General features: G+C 43.9%; 1 protein-coding gene across 1 annotated transcript in view; it reads right to left on the bottom strand.

Moving 5' to 3' along the window:
• Window positions 1-19,251, bottom strand: part of mob2a (MOB kinase activator 2a) — a 58,403-nt gene extending 39,152 nt beyond the window's left edge. The window contains exon 1 of the mRNA XM_020102109.2: window positions 18,698-19,251. Coding sequence (XP_019957668.1) covers window positions 18,698-18,714 — 17 coding nt within the window. The 5' untranslated portion in view covers window positions 18,715-19,251. The remainder of the gene's footprint in view (window positions 1-18,697) is intronic.
• Window positions 19,252-24,042: the final 4,791 nt, after the last annotated feature.

Genomic DNA, 24,042 nt, shown 5'->3' with positions numbered 1-24,042 from the left:
AGTGGAAAAACTGTGAAAAATAAATAAAAAATAAAAATTACAATATCTGATGATGAAAATAATCATTATCGTTGTATCTTTTTTCTATATATATTTTTCTAACTTTAAATGCTGCCGACCTGTCCGGAGTGTACCACGTCTGTTGCCTAATGTCAGCTGGGATTGACTTCAATCACCAAGCAGTCCGTAAATGATATACAGCATGAATAATGGATGGATGCGTAGATGGATGAATAAAAAAACAATATAAAATCTAGAGTATTTTCAAACCAAGGTCAGCAAAATAAATAACATGTTTTACCCAGCAGGTTTTATTCCTGGTGGTGTGGAGAAGGCTTTTAAACACTATTCAGAGTTTCATGTGCAAAAATAACATTTGTCCATTCACTAGTGATACCTCACAGTGGAGGTGAAGCACTAACATGTGGGAACTGCTGATGATTGTGGTGTTATGATGCCACCTACTGTTTACCAGATAAAGTGCACATCTCACATGGAGACAAGCTTATTCACTGTCTCCGAGGCTGCTGAGCTATAAATGAGCTGCGGTGGGGCTGAGGAGCCGCGATGAGAGAACGGTGGCAGAGGACCTGCAGCCAGAGGTGGAGCCAGTCACTGATGACTGGTGCGCACTCAGGCATTACTGGAATGTGAATAAAGGGGCTATACACCAGTGATGGGGGGAGGCGGCGAGGACAGATGATTAAAACATAGGATGAAAAAGGAAGGAAGGAAGAGGGCAGCAGCTGATTCCTCAGTATTGCTGGTATGTGGCAAACTGTAATGAACTGACAAGAGACTCCTCCCCAGTGTGTGAGGGATGAATGAAGGATCTTGCATTGTATCGTATCTATCATATGGTTCAATAACTTGAACGGATGTGGTATCAGTCAGAGAATAACCTTGGTTTCATAAGCAGACTGTTCTTCCTAGTAATACTTTTATTTCAAAAAACAATATTCACATATTCTTCAGATATCAGATTAAACTTTTGGGACCAAACATAATACATAAGAAAAAAATAGATTTAATGTACAGAATACTAATACAATAGTGAAGTGCCAGAGTTGGGGATATTTACTCATTGGTAAAGAGTCAAGTGACTGAACAGGGAAACTCCGGGGGCCAATCACATTTCTAGCCTCCCCCTGCCCCCGGTCCACCCATGCTAAAAAAACATTTAAGCACTCCTCAGCTTTTTCCTCCGCTGGAGAAGAAAAAGAAATGCTGATGACAGGTTTCCCACATTGAGAAAATCCTTTAACTACCATGAACCCATGAAGACATAAAACACCAGTGTTTCTCAAACACTGAAAGACTGCAACCACAAATATCATGATTTAAACGTCCAAATATTACGACCTGGGTTTTTAAAAAGAAAACTTCCTCTCGGAAACATTTGCTGCATAAAAACAACCGGCCTCAGTTCAGAGAAGAACAGAACTATTGATCTCTGCGTCGGCCTCTGGCTGGTGGCAGATCATCAGCGCTGGTTTAATACTGCAGCTCCGCTGGATACAGTCATGTGATAGTGGGCTGGAAAGAGCTGATAGAATCCGACACACTGGGAAGACCTGCGAGCCACGATTATGCAACAAGATCTGATTTCATGCTCATTGGACAGATCTCTCTCTCTTTCTCTTCTCCGCTTTCTACTCTTAGTCTTTCTGCTTTTCTCCTTATGGCACCAGAGTGTCATGAACATCTTGTGTCCTTTTGAATTGCTTCCTCTGTCTCAACACTCAATAAACAAACACACAGACACAGACAGACACAGACACAGGCACACAGAGCTGAGTGTACACAACTCCCTCTGGGAAAATACTGAACTAACATGACTAGCTCAAATCAATATGACTGACCAAACTAAAGTTACCTAACTGCTGACAGGTGCTTCTGTTTGTCCAAGAGCAACTTCCTACCCACTAAACGATCAATTGGACTGGACGCGTGTTGCCGCCTTGTGGTTTGAGGAGAAACAACAGCCAAATTCTGGTGAAAACATCAGAGGCGGAAAAGATGGGAGAATGATTTCCTCTTTCAATGTCGTTACACATTATTTCAAAACAAATAAGGACTGTGAGTTCAAGGACTTTAAGGTCATAGTTGAACTTTCTGTCCTTGAGGCTGCATAAAAGTGAGAAACTGATTCAGTAGGTGTTGTCTAGTGCTTGTTATAGCAAAATTCAACATTAGTATTGTGATATTATACAAGATGCTCTTTATGCAGCCAAGCCAAAGAGAAAGTCATGAATCATAACAAACTGTGGTGTTAAAACCATGGTGACCGTAGCCCCCACTCCAAATGATAGACGTAGAATGGTATACGGTCTATGAGAATAAAAACACAACAAGACTCAGTCTCTTTTGTTTGCACAGCAGTGTTAACGTGACCCATTCAGATCCAAATCCAACGACAGATATCACCCCCCTAAAATGTGCAATGAAATTCCTCAATATGTATTCAAATCTTTAAACCCCCACATTCGGGGTTTGGGTGAAAATACAGCAATGAAAGCAATCTGGTGAGCACATGCAGCCCTGAGCTGAAGACAGAAAAGGCCTCGCCCAGGTATCTAATCTGCACACAGTAAACAGCTCCTTACAAACACACACAAACACAGTTAGTACACTCACTGCTTAAGTGTTAACTCCACAGCTGCCAGTGGTTATCTAACAGCTGGTATGAGCAGTTATGTGTTTATGTGTGAACTTGCATATTATCTCTATGCAGTCTTTTCAGAGACGAGAAACCTCCAACCACCTTGATCTCATCCTTCAGCTGATGAGGAGTTTCTTTACTGACGTTATTACCTCTGCCCCTGTCTGTTTAATTATTTTATTTGTTTGTCGCAGATCTGGACAACGGGTCAAATGCCAGATTTGTTTTCAAGACCACGTTTGATCGTAGTCTTCAGCATTGCTGCTGAAAATCTAACTGACTCGACTCAGGCGCAAATCAGGTTCATGGATTAGATAATATACTTAAATTCTACTCATGTCATACAGCATGAGTTGCACTCAGGCTGCTTCTTGGCACTCATAAAACAACTGCTCAGTTTTTAATTCAAGTAATTTGATTTTGGTGAAATTATCCTCTTGAAATTCCCCCAACCAAGAATAAGACTCAAACTGAAGCGTGGGGCGTTTTTGTGACCGTGCAGTCACAAAGTTAGAGCAGAAGCGGAGCAAATCTGCATGCTGGTGCTATTTGAGAGTGAGGGCAGGGTTTTTAGGGAGAGGATTACAAAATCTGAACGTGAAATGAAGAAATAATGCTCTCAGAATGAAACCCCACGCTCTTGAATAAAGACATGGAAGAAAATCCATATGAGAGATGCTATCCAGATAGATATCTCTATAATGTAGCATCGGTGGAGGTTTCACTGTAATATACGACGATAGGAAGTAATAAGGTGAGGTAAGCTGCTCCGAGCAAGACAGAGAGGAGGCACAATGAATAATTTGTGTCTTAATAAAGTTTCTAGGATATAGACCCATACTGACCCACTGAGTTTCAATAAAAGTATTAAAGGAGAATTCCACCTTAATCGTATTGAATTTTGGAGAAACCTTTATTTGAGAATTGTTGTTATTCCTGTTAATAACCGACCAACCTAAGAGAGCACATGGCACGACATCACATCTGCTTCCCAGAGTCCACTTCAAATGAATAAATATGACAAAGGCTAATTATCAGCATTCAGAGACATGCAGTGCAGCTGCACGTCGACCGAAAGACGAAGAGAGACATTTGCGGTTAGAGACGGAGCTTATGCTGCTGCTTTCTGATAAAACCGAGCATGGTGACATGAAGCTCAGCCGCAGCCGATGAGAGGAAAGCGGCAACTTCCTGTGTTTGTGCATCTCACTGTTTGCTCTCCCTTCAGCACTATAGTTGCAAAGACTTCCTGTGAGCTTCTGCTCCAGACTCCCTGGCCTGTCGGAGGAGTTGAACAATGAGGTGCAGGGTGCGGCAGGGGAAGGAGGTGTAAAGGAGCAATATGCATGGAAACACACAAATTGAGCCAAGCACGCAGCCGTATGCAAACAGAGACACGGATACAGGTGTACATGAGGACACACACCCAGGCTGGACATGCACACATACTCAGAGATAACCGATAACGTCAAGCACGACATGAAAACAGGGAAAAGAGAAAAGAAAAGACAGATACAGGTGGAATAAAATGTGACAAATTTACACTAGAGAGGCACAAAACAACTTCGCTCTGATACAAACATCACTTAAAGAATTATGAAAAACAACCAGGTGTAAAATATTTCTCGAAATAGAAATGGCCCATCTGTGTGTGCGCTATCTTTCGTTACCTCCCTCTCTTTAACCCTGAGCTACACATGAACTCAGCAGAGCGGAACAAACCCCCAGCCTGCTGCTCCTCTTTCAGAGGAAACGGATGTGGAGATGAGTGTCTGTCACATACACATGAAATAATCGTGCAAACTGACACATCACCCACAGAAACTTCTGACAGAGTGGATATTCAGCACTCCACAGTTTAGACACATGACTTCGTCCACAGCCATAGATTGACTTTTACGATCGGTCGCTCTTGTCAAATGGTTACGTTTGAAGTAGAGTCAGGACGGCCCCACTGGTTCCGTGTTAAATGTGTTGCAGGGAAATAGCAATTACAGGGGCACTGCCATTTTGGCTTTATTAACTGGGGGCATGAGGAAAGGTTTGATGCAATATTTTCAGAGCTTGAACTAAACCATGGTTCCAAGATTGCAAGTGCAATATGAAGGGCACTTTCACAACTGTCTTGTTTGGTCCAGACTTTTCAGTTTAGTCTAGGACACAACAATGTGGACCAACAGACCAAAAGAGCTGGTCTCAGCTAGTTCGCAGTGTAAAATATTTTTCGGGATAGTTCGGACATTCTGCCCAATTGCAGGGAGTTGAGACAGTATTAGTATTAAACAGCAGAAAAAAGCTATCTGGTGTAAAAATGAGGTTGTCAGTGAAACTTCACATTGTGATAGCAATATATCTTTCGGCAATTAGACGCTTAATCATTTTGTCAAATTAATAAAACGTTTATTATTATAATAAAAGTCATTCAATAGTTAATTTCCCACAGCTCAAGGTCATGCATTCAAATAGCTTGTTGTATTTGAGGCAAAAATTCAATGATATTCAGTTTAGAGCAGCAAATCCTCACATTTTAGAAGCTACAGCAAACGATTCATCGAGCAACTGATCGCAGAAGCTCTGTAAAATAACCACAACTGCTTTTCAGAAGAAACATGAGACTCTTGTGGGGAAGATACAAAGATAAAGGAATGGACAGAAGCAGAAGCGCAGGCGAGGGATGAGAGTAAAGATAAAAAAAGAAAGAGGAAGGGAAAGACAGGAGGTCAGAAGTCTCCTTTTGCTTCGCAGATATTCTCGCTCCATCACTCTTTATGTAGGCTAATCTCTTCCATCTCACCTCCCTGAGCTGACCAGCTCACTTAGCCTCATTTAACCAGCTAATGGCCAGTAATAAATCAGCAGCACACTCCTCTCCCGTCTAATCTGTAGCAGTCTCTGCACACTCCCCGCTGATATATGACCTGGTCCGATCTGGTTTCCACAGCGAGGCTGATGTTAGATCAGGTAGAAAACGTGTGATGGGTAGCTAGACATCCAGAAAACAAAGCCAGGTACTTTAAACTAAAGGATGAGAGTGGAAAGAAAAGGAAGGCACAACAGACTTGGAAGCCTTTCCTGTTTAATTTTCATTATACATATTCTTGGTCTCCATAGACACATTTTGTAATTACAGAAACCAATTAGAGCTAATTAGGGCTTATAGGAAGTTTCGATATCAGCAAGAGTATTGTAGCTTAGTCCTAATAATAATATTAAAATGCTATTTTCTTGATTTCTAAGGAGAAAAAAAAAGGATACATCTTTGTTAAATACAAAACTTTCCCTAAATAAATATTAACTTAATAAAAAACAAGTTTCCCAGTTCAGACAATGAAATCTTAACTATTATCTTTAGTAAATATTAAAGTAAACAGGCAAAATAAATGTCAAACTTACAACTACTAACACTTAACTATTTAACAGAGGTTCCCCATCCAACCTATAACATAATAAATAATCAACATTTTTAAACAGACACCACAAACGAAGCCCAACACTCACACCAATCTAATCAAAAAGCACTAATCTACCTATGGTCAGTAAATCTGACAGAAAGCTAAACTGTAGGACTTGGAATGACACATAAATTAAATGTTTAAGTTGATAGAATCAGTTGCTCGTGATGCTGGGAAGTCTTTCCATCCTTGCTCTGGCTTCCTAGATTAAACTGTGTCAAAGCGAGCTGCTGGCCTCGCTCCCACACCCTGACTCCTCAAAACACCCGCGTGTTAACAGCCAGTCTTTAGCACAGCTAGCTTGTAACCTAGCCCCTAATGCCTAATGTTCGCATTTACCCTGAGCTGCCCGGCTCCGGGACCACCAGTGATTAAAAAGGCATTTAGAAAAGGTCACGTTTAGCAGCTCTGCGGCTGGAAGCAGACAACGGAGAAGAAAAGGCCAGTGACATCATGCCAGACAGCTGTGTGTGCATGACCTTGACTGTGGTGCAGTGTGTGTGTTTGAAGAGGACAGCACACGGACAGAGCATACTCTCCTATGTGCCCCTCTGTAAACCCTCAGTTGGACTTATCAGTGTTTACACACACACGCTTCCTCGAGGGGATACCAGAGGCCTTACAGGGTCAAATACTCAGTTGGGTGTCTTGTGTCCAGCCTTGAGCTCTTTTGCCCAAATCCTGGGAGGCCCAGTCAGCAGCTCCCATACAGTGACCCCTACCCAGCAGCGGAAACCAGACAACCCAGAGAACCAACTCCCTCTCTTTTCTCTCCATTTGCTTTCATTCCAAGTCAGAAAAACATGTCCCTCCTCCTCCACAACCTGTTTTTAGAGGTGAAGCACCTCGTGGAGCTGGACTGTAACATTCTGAAACTCACAAGCTCATGTTTAGCAGATCCAATCATCCTTGAGAGAGCCTATGTTATATCTGCAGATGAAGACATGTTGATGTTGGAGCCAAGAAAACGCTGCTGCAATTTTAACACCTTCACACAGCGACTGTAGCAGCTAGAACTAGAATGGAAGAGAACACCTCCGCCAAGCCCAACAGTCTCCTTCAATTCAATCAAGTGGCACCTGAATTATTCCCAGAAAAAAATATTTAACATTTCAACTTAGCCTCTCAGCAAGGGAAATAACTGAAGTGTTTCAGACTTTAGACATTTTCCACAACTGATATTAAGTGTTTTATAGGATGAGAGGCACTGTCTTGAAACCTCGTTGCATCAATTACACCGCTAGTCGATGTTTTCCATCCCACTACAAAGCTGCACCTCCCCTCCTCTCCCTCCATCTATGTCCACATGCTGTCTGCTCTCTACCTTCACTGTCAGGAAGCTGAGGTACAGGCCATATGGGCAGATCAGAGCCATACGACAGGACTGTCAGAAGACACATATGAAACATGTGGCCACCGCTGCTGGCCTGTCAGCTATTAAACCACGTCCATCACTGTCTGCCTCTAATCTCAACTGACTGCCTCACTTCATTTTAACTGCACGCACCACCCGCAGCTACATGCATTGCATGAGTGTTAATGCACATGTGCATGTACTAAAACACATGCAAGACAATTGAAAGCTGAACCAGTGAGAGGAAAATGCATGTTCTCTTGTTTCTCTTCCTCCTCGCTGCTGAACTTTAGTCCCTTCACTTCCTTCATGCTTCATCTTAAGCGATGTCAGTCTCATGCTTAAACCTGTCGGACCCACTTCACCTCCTCGTGCTCGAGTGTTCTACAGATCAGTAACACCTGACATCCTTTAGAAAATAATTTCTTCCTTGGCAGAGAAATTAAGGCCATTTGTCACTGTAGCTTTTGTTTTATTTCATTTCCTGTTTACTGGCAATGTCAATGACCTGGGAATTGAGCTTCCCCCTGCTCTTTCACTTACAAAGAGAGTATCAGTTGAATCACACACAAGTGAAACTGACAAATGAGAAGAATAAGCCACACACTGTATCCAGTTCCCATTGGAGTTTAAACAAATTAGCACAACTCATCACAAGCTTTATTCCAGTTCTTGGTAGTGAAGGAAACTTTTCACCAGTTAAGTCTTTGCACACCAATAGGTTAAGAGTGGCAAACGAGGTGATCAGGAAGCACATCACCCATTACATCACCATCTACTTCTTGTCTGAAGCTGCTAAACAGGAAGCTCACGATTGAAAAGGAGGTCAAGAGCAGCTCTCTCACTCTGAGCACATCAAATTCACCTCCATCATGTCGAGTATGAGGGCTCACATCATTATCTGCACAGTTTTTTCGTGCTCTTTTTTCTCCTGGGTGTTGTCAGCACAGCCTCTGCTGCAACTCCTGTAATCCCATTTAGAGAGGGTGTCCATGGTACAGAGCTGATCTATAAACACACACACATGCAAAAATGCAATGCACACACCAACACATACAATGAGAGGGAAAGGAGGCTGGTTGCTGATTAAATGAGAGATATAGAAAATAGCAGGATGCTGAGGAGCAGAGAGAGTTTAAGAGGACAGGAATTGAGCCAGGAGGAGGAGGAGAGCCTTTAGTGCCGAGATGAACTTGGTTCTCGGAGGCGTTTGTGCGTATATTTGGCTTCAATTGCCTGATGCGGAGATCTCTAATCCAATTATAGTTCAGATCAGCCAAGTGGCCCAGCCTCAGCCACCAAGGACAAACCTAGCTAGCTTACAGCGATGGCAGAAGCCCACCAGCTCTGCACAGATTTAGCAGCTCACTGGAAGAGTTGCCCAACAGTGGAGGCCACATGTCAATAAAATCACAGAGAATTTAAGGCGTCCTCGTCCAAGACAAATGAAGGTCTCTTATCTCTGTGGTTAAATGAGGAGCTAATGATGTGCTGGGCAAACATTCAAATCTTGGTTTAAAGGCTTTGGGAATCAAAATAATGGACACAGGATCTCAAGAGGGAATTTCACGTGTTTGTATTTCTCTATCCTTCAGTTTAATTTTTCCTTTTTCTGACCAGCACACAGCTCCCACGGCTCCCATCTCTCTCTCTCTCTCTCTCACCAGCAGGCCAGGCCCCTTCTGTTAAATCTCCCTCTCTGTCCTCCGTTGCAGACCTCTGCAGTTTCTAATATAACTCTCTGACCCACGCCTCTGCTTCCCATTTATCTCCATATCTCATCCGTCGCCTTCATGCCACTATCATTTCCCTCCGTCCCTTTCTCCCTCTCTCCTCACCCACACTTTCTACCTTCTCCCATTGCTCTTCCTCCTTATCAGCTGCCCTCTCCTCCTCTGTCCCCCTCTTTCTTCTTCTCTGGTGTTTTCCATTTACACTGCTCCAGTTCCTCGTCTTCCCATTTATATATTTAGATATAAAGCCACATTTAGATTAAAACATTAAGAATATGCCCTTTCATTATGAAATATAATGGCATAAAAATCATAAAATAATAATAAAATACACGTGGAACATAAAAACCTATTGAAAGCAACCATGTAAACCAACAGATTAAACATTCTTTTGTTTTTAAAGACGAGTGGTATCATTAAATGTAATTTGCAGCTTAAACTGAATCTGGAAAAAGAAATGCAGCCGATGGTTCTGCAGGGCGTCCTGTGTGGGTGGAAGGCAACAACAACCCTAAATCCCTCTGCAGGGGGTCCCATCTTATTTTAGCTGATCTTAAGACAGCTCTAGCCCACAGCGCTCCATGACTGTGATACTCTCTGACAGAAGAGTACCTGCTCCCAGGCCTGTGGCAGCCAGTCCTGCCACTGGAGAACACAGTGTGGCTATGTTGGGCTGAAATTAAGTAACATGTTTTTGACCAATAACAAGAGACAGAGAGAGAAATTGAGAAAGAAAGAGCGGCTGATTAGTCCTGACTGTTCCTGCTCTCTGTCAGTCTTTTCTCTAACCCCCCTCCTTCCCTTCGTTCTCTCCAGTGCCAGTTGTTTACAGTGGGCAGGGCTGCCCGGAGCGTTATGAAACAGTAAACACAGTCACAGCATGGTGCCGCTCTCCTGCCATGTGAAAGAGAGGAAACAGACACACTGACAACCTGGGCCATGCTAGCAGCAACACTCAGTAGAGCAAATACCTCCACCAAGGCCCAATAGTCCCATTAAATTCAATGAAGCCACACCTAATTGTACAAAATAGATATCCTTCCCCTAAATATGCCCGATTTGTTTTTATCAAGATTCATGTATTGTTTCCTGTTCAATCGGGGAAAATGTCAAAAAACACCCTTTACAGAAATTGGAAAAAACTTCCTGACTCTGTACCAAACTTCAATGGGTTCTCCTTTGGCCCATGTCCCATCCTTCCACTGAGTTTTGTGGAAATCACTTCAGTAGTTTTTGCATAATCCTGTTGACAAACCAAACAACTAGCAAACAAACTCTCCGCGATTTCAACATCATGTGTATCAAAGGCTGTGGGTTAAATGTCAGCAATCTGTGCTGTTGACACAGTGAAACACAGGCTGTTCAAGCTTTTGAACGGGTCAAGACCCATTTGAGTGGGCGAGGAAGCTTCACAAGCATAGCCAGCTCCAGGTATTGAGTTTGCAGCCTCTTGATCCATCACAGTATTAGGTTGCACCACACTCACACAGCATGCACTGTCCGTGGGCTTTTGAAGCCTCATCCTCACTCAAACATGCTGGTTTAAAAAGGCAAAGAAAACACCACACCTATAAATTCTAATCTCCAGTGTTGAGGAAAAGTGCTTAATACAGACATGGATGCATTTAGGTTCTCCAATTATCCACTTATGCATATTCAGTGAAAGGCAAAATGCTGAGTCACTCTGCTATCACGTTCATTTTTGGGGCCTCTCCCTGTCCCTGCCTCGGAGGATGGGAAGGCGAGACAGGGAAGTAGAGAGGCGTCTCAGGAGACAAACCCGAGAGTACAGCAGTATTTACTCAGGAGTTTGTCTGTGTATGTGTGCGTTCTTGTACCCAGGCTATTTGCCTCCCCAAAAGGCTTTCAATAGAGCTTCCTGAATGATGCACACTGGTGTCCTTGAAACATACTATAGTATTGTGACTTCAAACCAGAGAAAGGCTTTCGAAGCTTTTCTTTAGATGCCATCAATTTCAAGAGGTGTATTGCTTTATGTTCTTTCTGCGTTGACTTCTTCCTGCTGTGCCAGGACTGCTGGTCATGGTTGTTACCAGACCAACTACTCGCTGTAGGTGTCACATTCATGTGAAACCCAAACTCATCGATAGCTATGAACTATGACAGCTGAGCTTTTACAGTGTGGCCGTGGTCCTGTCGCTCACTTTTCGCTCTCCTTTGCTGCTGAGGGAGCAGAGGAATCTGCTACTGTTGCTCCACAATGACGACACAGGGGCAGAGGTCAAAGAGGGGAGCTAAGGACATGTTTGTTTAGACTCAGCTCTGCTTTCCAAGGTCTCTAACCCAAAGACATGAGGCCAGTACACAAAAATGCATGACTGAACTTGTGCAATATTACTTTCAGACATGGAATGGACTCCTTAGATCCTCCATATTTTCTCAGGTGCATGTGTGAATGCAAATGTCCAAGTGAGACGCTCCACAGTTTTTGCCTGGCCTAGTATGAAGTCTGTAGAAATCCAGGAGAAGTCGTCAATGTGTAATACGCAATGGACGTAAAAAGCGCTGACACACATATGGAAGACACTGACGAAAATGTCAAGAGAGTGTGTGGTGATAGAGCCGACACTGGTGTCTATGTGTTGTCAAGAAGAACATGTGATCCCCGCAGCTAATACGTTAATACGTCTCTTTCTCCCTCTGCCTGCTGCACCCGGTCTGCTCCACCTCTCGCCTGAGGATTTCATGCTGTTGTGAACGTGTTTGTGCAGAGAACCTCCCAATGCATTGTACATTGCATGTGTAAAAGGCAAACTGTGGTAAAGTTCGGAGCCAATTCTCCGTATTTTACCCACAGGTCATGTTTGAAAACGGCTTTACTCAGCATAAAGCCCACCCTCCTGCATACCATCTCCTGATATGCAGCTACCACCCTGCTATAGCCTCTGTAGTTAGGCATCTCTCTGAGAGGGCTGAGGCTGCTCTGCTCTCTCTGGCTTAACGGTCCAACTCAGGCAGCAGCCAAGCATGCAAACGTCTCTGCACATCAGCTTCCCATAGGGGGAGGGAGAGAGAGGGAGAGAGAGAGAGAGAGGGTGCGTGTGTGTGGGGAGAAGGGGGGGGCGACAGAAACTGAGGAGTGAGGAAAGTGACTAAAATGCCCTTTTCTGGAGAGTAAACAAACCAACTAGCCTTCTTGTCATCCAGCCAATCCCTCAGCATGGCAGCACATCACGGTAGGATGGCCTGAAGCCTGCCACTGAAACCCCAGGCCATGGTCTAGCTCCATCCAAGGAGGGCAGAGTTTATCTCAGCTCCAACTGGATACTGAAGCGTGTAAACCAGTGAGGAGAAATATATGAATGTGTATCCCTGTAGAATTAGAGGTAGTCCATTAAAAATGTCCTGCAGCACATTAAGATTTGAACTTTTGATGTTTGTCATTGATTTTGTGTAAAAACGAAATAAATAGTTTGAACAAAAAATCCAGTGGAGACACTGAAAATATTCAAGTCATTTTTCTCGGGGTCGGGTACCGTCTGTGTGTGCCGGGATGCTGGCCTTTCTGCCACGAGGTGAATTTGTGAAACCACACCACGTTACAGCCCATTGAAGGTTCGACTGGATGAAATGGCCTTAAAAATCTTGGCCTGGGCTGCATTGAGTGTTTAGTCATAAAGCAACTTTAGTGCCTGATAATAAATTGATTGTTAATAGAGAGGAGATTCTCATCGGCGGCTCTGAGACACAGGAAGCCAACAGAAGCTCTTTTTGCCAGCACAGTAATGAGTTGGTTATTGTTGTTTCACTGCTGGTCAGACGGCTGCCCAGCCCTCAGGTCAGTCCCAAAAAACAAACACTGTGGCAGAGACACACTGTGAGGGATTACAAAGCTGATAAAGGCACAAAAGTCAGACTTCATCCTAGTCTAGATCTAGTAAACACACTGACAGCGCTGGTTAGTTTCTACTCTGCAGCAGGGGACTACTTTGAGATGAGGTCTGCTCATCTGTCACAGTCTATTATCTGCCCTGCATCTGCGGAACGAGCAAAGGAGGCAACCATCTGGGCTGAGACTATGTGCAGGAGATGGAAATAAGGCACTGGGGTTGTGTGAGGACAGGGCTGCAGTGTGCAAAATCCCCAAAGGGAACGTCTACAAACACACACAAACAAACACACTAAAGCTGCTTTCAGGCGTGCACTGAACTCCACACTTTCTCTGCATTTACTGCGGAGACACTCAGCAGTTTCTGCAGACTTTCTCCGTCTGACCTCCTGGTATAATGTCCGTAGAAATCCAGGAGAAGTCGATGTGAGAACACAGCAGGGGATCCCCCACTGGATTTGACCGCAAGCGAGTGATGGGGTTGATGACAACAAGAAAAAGAGGTGACACACTCTAAAATGACACTGACGAAGATGTCAAGAGAGTCATGATGAACATGATATCCGCAGCGGAGTTAGTACATCACTTCCTGCCTCTGCCTGCTGCACTCAGCTTCTACACCTCTCGTCTGAATAATGTGGAGGATTTGATGCTGTTGTGAACGCGTCTGTCCAAAAAAACCTCAAGCTGCATTACGTATGCGTGAAAGGCAAACTGCAGTTAAACCCTGTAGCAAATTCTCCCGATTTTTCCCTCAGGTCAACTACAACCTTTCATTTTGTTATAATCACCTAAGTTTCCCTGGTTTGGGTTCAGGACATTTCTAAGAATGACATACTGACATTTGTCTGGAGTACGGTTGATAACAGTCTTCTTTGGTAGAGGTGTAGTTTTCTTTGTGTCAAATAAGATGAAGCAAAAATATTTTATCCCAAAGTAAATATCTCAACCAGGAAACACAGGAGTTTCACACTTGTGAAGTATCACAATGTGAGAACAATCACACCTGTAAGACACCCGAACACTTTTTTAGATATGAGCCTCGATGACACAGAAATCTGCAAATAGACGTTTCCCGCAGAGGAGAAGGTTCAGTCTATATGTGGCTCTTGTGAATTCCCCTTCTCTATCTACCATCAAACCAGTCACCTGACACTGCAGAGAGAGATGAGGGGAGAAATATATCAGATGTCAACTTTATACTTTGCAAGGAAGCGGCTCTGACACCTCAGACAGCGAAGATATCTGGCACTCCACTTTCTGTGGGACGTCTTCACAAGTTTGGAAGTTACTTCAGACGTGAGGACAGTAAAGTGTCATGTCTGCTTTCTTTGAGACCTGAAGCCACATTGTTTAATGTCATCAGACCACAGAATGATAACTTTCACTTCTTCTATTACCCTCACTTCTGCCCTGGTTGTTCAGATTTGCATTTTCAGCTCAAAGAATAGTCCTGGTTGTGCCACACCTCTTAGATTTATGAATTATAGAGGCTACTGTACTCCTGGGAAGGTTCAATACACACAATTTCGAGATCTGATCCTCCATACGATCATGTGTCTGAGCTCTGCAGGCAGTTCATCAACCTTTGAGCTGTATCCTAATGTTCGGACAGCACTATCAGACTGGTGTACTTCACAGGTGCGTTCCCTTTAAGTCTGCGGATGCCGACAGCTGTCCAAAACCATGAGGGGAAACGTGATTTTACTGATTTTAGCACAAAGCTGCAACATTAGAAAATACACCTTCACAGATGTAAACATTTGCTGCTTTTCTTTGTCTGGTATTATGGGAAATTAAATCTTTTGGACTGTTCATCAGACAAGACAGTCTTAGACATTTCACAGACTAGTAACTGAACAAGACTCTGTGTGTGACAACAAGAGGGCCCATCCTTACTGGAATCTTTCATACTATTACGATAATGATACGCTGCCTATATACCATTAAGTCTCAGGTGATGCAGTGCGAGATAAGTGTACATTAGATCTCAGGTCGGGTCAGGCAGCCGAAAAACAGCACTCCACTTAGCTGCTGTAGTTTCCATTCTGTCTCCCTCTCTCGCTTCGTTCAGCATTACCAATCCATCACTCAAAAGCAAAGGGGATTAAACATCTGTCATAGCCTGCTCATTTCACCCAGCAGGAAGAAACGCATTTAGGCGTCGCACATCTCCCCAGTGATTTAGCATCCTGTCTGATTCTGAGTCCGGACAGATGAGGTCACTGAGCTCTGAAATAATGTGCTCTATCCAAAATAAACACAGGCAGACTGTGTGTGGTGCTCTAACACATTGTGACTTGCATTGTTTCAGGCAAGCACACAGGTTATACACACAAATGCCAAGAAGTGTTCTTCTGTAGCCTCCTGCAGAAAAGATATTTCTGTTCATCGCAAACATAAGCTTTCATATCACCGTCTCCACATCTTCTCTCTCTCTATCCACCATTAGCAGGTCGTCATGGGCTTCTCATCAGCTATAGACCTCAGCCTACATCCACATTACTGGAGTTTTAAATCCGCTTAACCAGAGAAGTTAGGAAACACTGTTAACCCCAACCTCGGCCACCGCCTTATACTCCTGTGTTACTTTCAGTGACAATTCCACCTCGTAGTCGGCCCAAGCAAATAAATCGCTGCTCCAACTTTTCGCAATTACTGCCTCTGGTTTGACGCCGAGCTCTTTCATTAAGCTGATACAGAGCCAAAACACTTGTGTAGCTAGAGATCGTTTCAATTTAAAAACAGCATTTTCAAATGAAAACTAAGTAGTATGGATGTAGCCACAAAGTGGAAGCTTAACCTTTCTTATAAACTACACCACATTCCTAAGCCCTACCTGCTAATTTTCTCTATTTTCATCTAAAACTAACCCTCAAGATCAGGATCACCATGCCTCATCTCTCCTCTTTCATTCACCTTCCTCTATCCCATCTCTCTCTTTCTCTGTACATCTGCCAATTCTCCCCAAATTAGCCCGTCTCACCACGCCATCTCTCCTTCTTCCATCAATGATCAGGCCCTCTGTCCCTCTGTCTCTCTCTCTCTCTCTCACTCTTTTCCTCCCTCCATCGGTCCCGGCAGCGGCCGTCCTTCAGCGTGGGTCTGTATTCAGAGTTATTACACATTTGATTAACTCATTCATGGCCTCTGCTTTGTCAGTGGACGCATGTCTGTTCGCTCCTAATGCATTCACTTTACATACCGACCTCACCCGATAAACACAAGCTCCTTTACGATGCAGGTAAACACAAACTCTCCACACGAACAAACGCCATCAGTGGGTGACAGTTAGATAAACAGACCTGACAGTAGTGACAAGCCATTCCTTACTGTCCTTGTCATGAGTGAGTGATCATAAGTTTCCTGTGAGAGCTTTCAGTCCATTAAAAACCGATTTCCTATGGTGGAAATTTGTGACTTAATACCAACTACACTCACTAACATTCATGGTAAACTCAGGCATACAGGGGCCTCCTCTTTTAACTCAGACCTGGTTCCTCACTCTCCTCTTCTCCTTTAACGCCAAGACGTAACTGGGTGTTGCTCTTAGATTCCAAACAGATCACTGAGCAAACTAGTTTAGATCTGACGCTGCCAACTGTTAGGGCAAAGACATTATTATTTTATGTTGGTGACTCAGTGAAAATGGCAGAGGAGGTGAAGACGTACTAATCACATTCACAACGGAGAGAACTGATGCAACTTGAGACAAGTCAATGCAAGAACCAGTTACCAAAACCAGGAAAACAAGTGTCAGCGTGAGGGGAAAGATTTGGAAAATAAAACTACAAGGAAGAACTCAGAGTGTGACACAAAAAACTGCAGAAAAACAGGCCATTCAGAGAAACATGAGACGAACATTTTCAGGTTCGTCTTAACACATCATACAAAGACTGGATAATATTTAGTGTTAAAGGCTCTTTTGTAAATATGGTGAGAAGAAAAACACCAGATAACTCTTATACCTTACAGATATAGTTAAAAACTTCTACTTTAAGTTTGTAGAGTAGTTTCGCAGATATCCTGCTAATCAACAGACCAGATGATGGGGCCAATAACGGCACCTCCGTGGCAGTAGTCTGATGGGGGCCTGCTTGGTTATCTCTCAGCCAAAATGTCACGATGTCAAGCAACACCCCTGACAGCAGGCCTCCACCCTTCCTAAACCCTGTGCTGCTGGTAAAGTGTGACCTGATAAGCAGCCAGGAAAAATAACATAATAATGTCACGGAGACACACCTGTCTGTGCAAGTCCAAGACTGTGTTTGAGAACAAAGGGTGAAATTAAAACCTAGAGGGATATTTCACCCAGAAATGAAAATGCACTCATTATCTACTCACCACTATGCAGATGGAGAGGTGGGTGAAGTGTTTGAGTCCAAAAGAGACTTTTGGAGTTTCAGGGTTAAACAGCATTGCAGCCAAATATAATTCATTTGAAGTTACTGGTGACTCCTTCTTCAAACGTAAGAACACAACACGCCTCCACACTGCCCCTGTGGTGACGCCATGTGTCCGTAAGCCCCGACATTCAAATTTGACTCAAAAAGGCCTCATCTACATCAAGATTTTAGCCTAAATGACACCTCCGGAGCAGAATGGAGGCATTTTATGTTTACCCCTGAAACTCCAAAAGTGCGTTGTGGACTCAGCGAGGACGTGCATGAAAGAAAACTGAGATTCCTTACATGCAAATTCAAGTTACCTCCCGACAAGATAATCCAGTGGCTTTAATGTTCGTATAGAAAATACTTATTTAACTCATTTGAGGTCTTTAATTCCAGACTAAGCTTTGGGAGGTTAATGGTGTCAGTGCAGCACCATGAATACAAAGGCTGTGAACCTTGGCTTCACAGCAGGTGTCATTCTGAGACGTCTTACACCTCATCCACCAAACTCATGACAGAGACGATAACAGAATAACGTGAGGAAACAGCAGCAGCTTGTGTCACCTGCAACATCAAGGCCAGATTTGACAAAGATTACTCAACAACCTCTAATCACAGTACACCCAGAGACTGTGTGTGTGTGTGTGTGTGTAGTCACACAGCTTCTGAGTAATCTGTGTTTATCCCTCTGTATCTTGCAGGTATCACAGACATGTTGTCTGATACAGGAGCATCTGTTGATTCCCAAAATGTGGCTCATTGGTAGGTTAGCACGTCGGCTAACGCTGGTTCCAGGACCCCGGCGCACCTTGCACAGGAAATAAACTCAAACCGGGCACAGCCGCGTTAGCCCCTCTGACAGGCGGCTAGCGTTAGCCTGTTTGCTGTGTTAACCATTCCTATAAATAAGCCGCTCAATACATAAATCTTCCCGGGAGGGGTGGTTAGCCGCAGGCCACACAGGTGCCCAAAAAAGCCGCCTGCTCCGGGGGTAACATTAGGTCGGTCTACCGCTGCCAGATTCGCAAACCAAGCTAGCATCCCACATGCTAAAGCTACGCTAGGCAACATGCCACCCGCTTGAGAGGCAGATTAACGCGTCAAAGTGGGAATCGAACAGTGTTCAACGCGATGGCGCACCTGTCTAACGCTGACCCCGGCGGTGTCAGCCACAGGGCGGTGGATTCACGGACTGCGCAGTTGGAGCTGTCAGAGGAGGGCAAGCTAGCTCAGCAAGTTAGCCGTGTGTACTCACCCCATCAACCAGTCCATGGTGCTGAGCGGAGCTAGCTTAGCTAACGTTAGCCGGCAGGGGATAAATCCACCAGGAGCTGGAGGCGAGCCCCGAGTCTATCCAGCCACCACACTCGCTGCCCTGGCCGCCTGGACCCCCCACCCCCGAGTCCCGTCGCTGTCCCCCCGGGGCCCGTGTCGCTCTCTCGGATGCTGGATCCCGGGTCGGTCGAATGCAAACGCCGCTTAAACTTTCAGCGATCGTCCTTGTTTTGATCCGCGGCTAGCTCGGATCATGGAGCGGCAGGAGCACAGTCGGGTCGGCGTGTTAGCTGGTAGCGGCGGCGCAGCATCGGGTGACTTTGAGGCACGGAGGGGAGCTGGGGGGACGAGCGGTGCGAGTCCGCCCGGAGTCGCGGTGTCCGGTCTGCAGAGGCGCCGAGCGAGGCTGGTCTGTCGGGGGGAGCCGCCGGTCAACCCTGTCACCTCTGTCATGCAGCCTTGTATGGCTACCGTGCTAGCTGACAGCCTGAACCACCACTGGGGCTGCTGCTCTCTGAGCGGAGTCTAAATCCGAGTCCGGAAGTAAACACAGACCCGACCCACTGTCTCTCCCGTGCGTAAAATGCGTGTCACGCAGGGGGCTGTGGACATGGAGGAGGTGGGAGACTGTTGTTAGAGGGGGGGATGAAATCAATGTGCTCATGCTCCATGCAGACATCCAAACACTTTAATGAAGCTGGTTACATAGAAAGACACATCTGATCATTCAGGGGAAAACTATCAGAGAAATATGTTTCTGTGTTGTTCGCTATTTTCTTGTGAAATCCCACAAACCTTCACCTTCAATTAATACAAAACCGAAATGCCCACGGTGAGTTTATGGGTCACAAATAATTCGTTTATACAAGAACATTTGCAAATAGTTGTAGGAAAATCCAGCTAAAACCCCTTTTCATGGCTAAATAACAAGGTTTAATAGCTTCTCTGTCAGTTATTGATTCATTTTTTCCTCTGAACTTTGGAGTTTATATGACCGGACAAACTCAATCAGTGCAAATATCATCTTCAGGCACCAAATGTCCTGGTTTTACTGCATTTCCAGCAGGATTCTCCAAATGTAAGTATTGTAACGATTCATGCAATAGTGGCTAAGTTAAGTCACTGCTATGTGCAAAAATCTCATTTCAAGAGGTTTATTATTTAAGCTTACGTAGCATCAACAACTAACTGACACAGAGAAACCTTCAGGCCCTGGTGGAATCATCCCAGTACAGGAGTCATTTGATTTCATTGTCTTCTGGTGAATAAGGAGGCTGCCATGTGCAGTCTGCTGCAGGCCACTGTACTTAATGAAAACCTAAGGGAAGCACAGGGAATGCAGCCGGCACAACTGACAAAGAGCGGTATAAATTGGTGGTGGTGATGGGGTCAATGGGGCCAGGGCCCCCCAGTTAATTCAGCCCCCTGTAATTTTTACCACCAGAAGACACGGAACATAATAAAGCCCTCAAACAAAACCCAGAGAGAGATGCCATCGGAGGCTGTAGATCTCAGCAGGAAAGGCGTTCATGTGCACTGACCCCTCTCTGTGAGGCTGTGCAGGCACGGCAGTAACAGTAAGATACAATAAATCTCTGGGTGAATTATAATACAGTGTCGGCCATTGTTCTACTTCTTGGAAAGCAACTGTCCTCAAACAGAAGAAACTGTACTTTACGTTTGGTTATTTGTTTCATTGCATGCACTCTCAGATGACCTGATTTAGATAAAGTAATTAATCGTTTAGATTTGGAAAGATAGATAGATAGATAGATAGATAGATAGATAGATAGATAGATAGATAGATAGATAGATAGATAGATAGATACTTGATCCAGAGTGGATTCATTTGTCAGTGGGGATTTCATCCCTTTCTGACAAATTGTAATTAGAATTTTTTACACAATTTTCTGGCTTTTGAATGTAGACTAAGATAACCGGGTAAAAAAAATAGATGATGGGATAACTTATCATGAAAGTAGGTGTTATTCGCAGCCCTAAAGAGAAACGTGTAAGTAAAAAAACCGCAGTGTTTTTTATTGACACGCGTCTGTATCATTTGACCTCTTTCTAATCTGGGAGTTTTATCTTGACATATTTAATCATATAATTCACGGTGTGTCCTCCTGCTGATCATTCACTGTGTACACAGGGACTTTAAATAACTCTTCCTCTCTCCTCTCTCTTCCCCCTCTTACAGAAGAGCATCTCTCAGGCAGCTGCAGCTGAAAAGATGAGATCAATATGAAAAGTGTCCTGAGAAAATGACTGCTCTCCTCTCCTCTCTCTCTCTCTCTCTCTCTCAGCTCCTATCATCCTCCTTCGTCTCTTTCTGTCTCACCCATGCTCTCACTCTCTCTTTAACTCCCCCCCCCCCAGGCTTCTATAAATAACTGCACCACACAGTGCACGCGGAAGAGGAGCCCTGTTAACAGGAGGCAGAGCCACGCGATTGGCTCGTTGACAACCCTGCCTCCAATCAGCTCACGGAGAGGCGGAGTCACAGTGATGATTGACGGGAGGCTGGTGGGAGCGATTGGAATTGGTCAAATGTGATGTGATGCCTGTGTCAGCCACCCGGGGGCGGTGTGGGATGCTTGTTGACAGCAGACCTGCACTGGATGTACTGTGGCCTCAGTTTCACACTCACTACTAATGTTTATGATACTTCTTAATACTTCTGATACTTCATATGTTCCACATGGATGTTGTCAATATTGCAGTTTTGTTAATGTGCTCTTATATTTATATCTAATGCACAGCTTAGCTTTGTATAGCTTCAGTTATCTATCTATCTGTCTATCTATCTATCTATCTATCTATCTATCTATCTATCTATCTATCTATCTATCTATCTATCTATCTATCTATCTATCTATCTATCTATCTATCTATCACCCGTGCATCCATTTATCTATTTATTTGTCTATAGTGTGGAAGTGATGTGAATCATTCTAATATGTGTAATGGAGCACAGCCTCCATCTCAAAACCATGAAAGCGAGTGAAGTTTAGTTTGTGGTGCTCACAATATTGAAAAAAAGAAACCCATCTCTGAACAGAAAGAATATCCCTGTTACAGACAGAAGTCCATTCATTTTATGGACCTTTTAAAAGACATCTGGATAAGACCACAGCTGAGTGAGACATTTCTGTTTTTGTATTTGTGTTGATAAGTGAATAAGTGGAATGTGAATCAGCCTTTTTCAGTGAAGACAAGTTGGAAAAAGCTCCAGAGAAACAATCAAATGCTCTTTTCAACAAAGACTTGAATAGAATCATCGATAACTTCCTTAGTGACACTAGAGCTATAAATGTGTGCAGTCAAAAAAGTCCTTCTCACATTACCAACGTCATGACTGCATTTTAGGGATGACGACAGCGACTTATGATCAAACTGCAGTGAGCAAAGTTCACATACAAAGTCGTGCACTGTTGTCAGAGCTGGTGCCAGAGATGAGCCGTGTGGGAAAATGAGCCGGCCTCGGGTCCGGTGCTCGCCTGAGTTAGCCAAGGTCACTTCCTGAAATCCACCCAGTCGTCAATACTGAGCCATCCAGGGGTCGATATGTTCCCATTCCACTTCATCCCAGCCAGTGCAGTGAACGAGAGGGAGAGCGAGAGAGAGAGAGAGAGAGAGATGTGCATGACGTCAGTGGATGAAATAAAAACACAAAAGAAATGTGACGGCCATCCATTCATATACCATCAAAGATTCTAAGTTTTGAATTCAGATATGACTGTCAGGACGTTTATCAAACTGGACAGTGTTTGACGTGTTCTCATGAGTTGCATATCGGAAACTTTATTTCCGAAAAGTGAAAACCTTGTAATTAGTTTATTAAAATGTTTTCTTTGCTTGGACAGCAGATAATGTCTGAATATCTGCTGAACAAAATAATAGTCCCAACAGTGTGTGGCTTATTATGTGAACATGCATGATTTTCTGTATACACACACACACACACACACACACACTGTATATCAGTAGTATCATCACACTTATGATCATCTATCAAGATCTATGTGCACTCCAGTGTTTGATGTTGTTACGGGCGACTTATAACCTGTTTAGAGACACACACACACACACACTTGCATACACTTTGCATGTGTTGCGTTATCAAGATAAGAACACAAAAACATAGACCTTGGGCTTTATTTATTCTCCAAGCCCTTTTAAGTTTCTTTTGAATCAGAAAGAGATTATAATGTGTAAACGTCGGCACACATGCACATGCACACACACACACACACACACACACACACCTCATACCTATAGATCAGCTCAGCGCTGCCAGGGTGAGTGAGGTATTGGCTGCTGCATGACTGATATGATTTATTCATAGCTGGCAGCGGTAACTCGAAAAGCCATTAGGAGGCATTAAAATGGAGACACCTCACATTACTCTTGCATGAATAATAAATGCTTGATAAATGCAGTGAGGAGTGTACGCACGTGAATGTCTGTCTGTGTGTGTGTTTTTCATATAAACCGCACAATAAGTACTAATTAAGAGTAGATCATGATGATTATAAACTTACACTTAATATCATTCAAGTCGTTTGTCTGTAGATTACAGTTGAACTGAAGATTACTCAAAAATAAAACACAACATATTTCAGTTGTTGATTAACGTTCTGCAAAATATAAAAAAGATGAAACTATGAGTTGTCAACTTGCACTTTGTTGCATATTTTAATGTAAACGCCCAACTGGCCCCAGACACACAGGCAGATGTGTGTGTGTGTGTGTGTGTGTGTGTGTGTGTGTTGTGTCACAGACCTGTTTACTGTTAACAGTCTGATCTCATCACTGCTGGCTTCATTTTAAGTTTCTCAATAATGATCACACAATATAAGGTGATGATAATGGCCATTTACATGACTAGGTTTCATATTGTCGGCACCAACAAGTCTGCCTGTGTGTTGCTGCAGTATATACTCTGTGTGTGTGTGTGTGTGTGTGTGTGTGTGTGTTTGTTCTTGTGCTTGTGTCATATCTGGCTCCACACTGAAGGCTGATGTCTCGCTGTATGAGTCAGTCTGAGCCACATTACTCATGTCTGCAGACCTATACCTGTCTCCAGTGACTCCAGTCATAGGGAGAGGGAGGTGGAGGAGAGACGATGAATCTGAAACTGCAGAGAACGAGTACACGGTTGTTGTTTAGTGGGTTGAAGGGGGGAGGTGGGGGGAGGTGGGGGGAGCTGAGTGGAGATGAAACTGATAAAAAAGGAAAGAGGGAAGTGAAACCAGAATCATTGGCTGATCTAAGACACAGAGGACCATTTGGGATTTCCCAAAAAACAGAAGGGGAAGTTGG

This window comes from Paralichthys olivaceus, chromosome 7 (genome assembly GCF_024713975.1).
Source record: "Paralichthys olivaceus isolate ysfri-2021 chromosome 7, ASM2471397v2, whole genome shotgun sequence".
NCBI classification, from domain to species: Eukaryota; Metazoa; Chordata; class Actinopteri; order Pleuronectiformes; family Paralichthyidae; genus Paralichthys; species Paralichthys olivaceus.
Note: the sequence above shows the minus strand (reverse complement) of the source record. Positions and strands in the feature narration are given on the sequence as shown.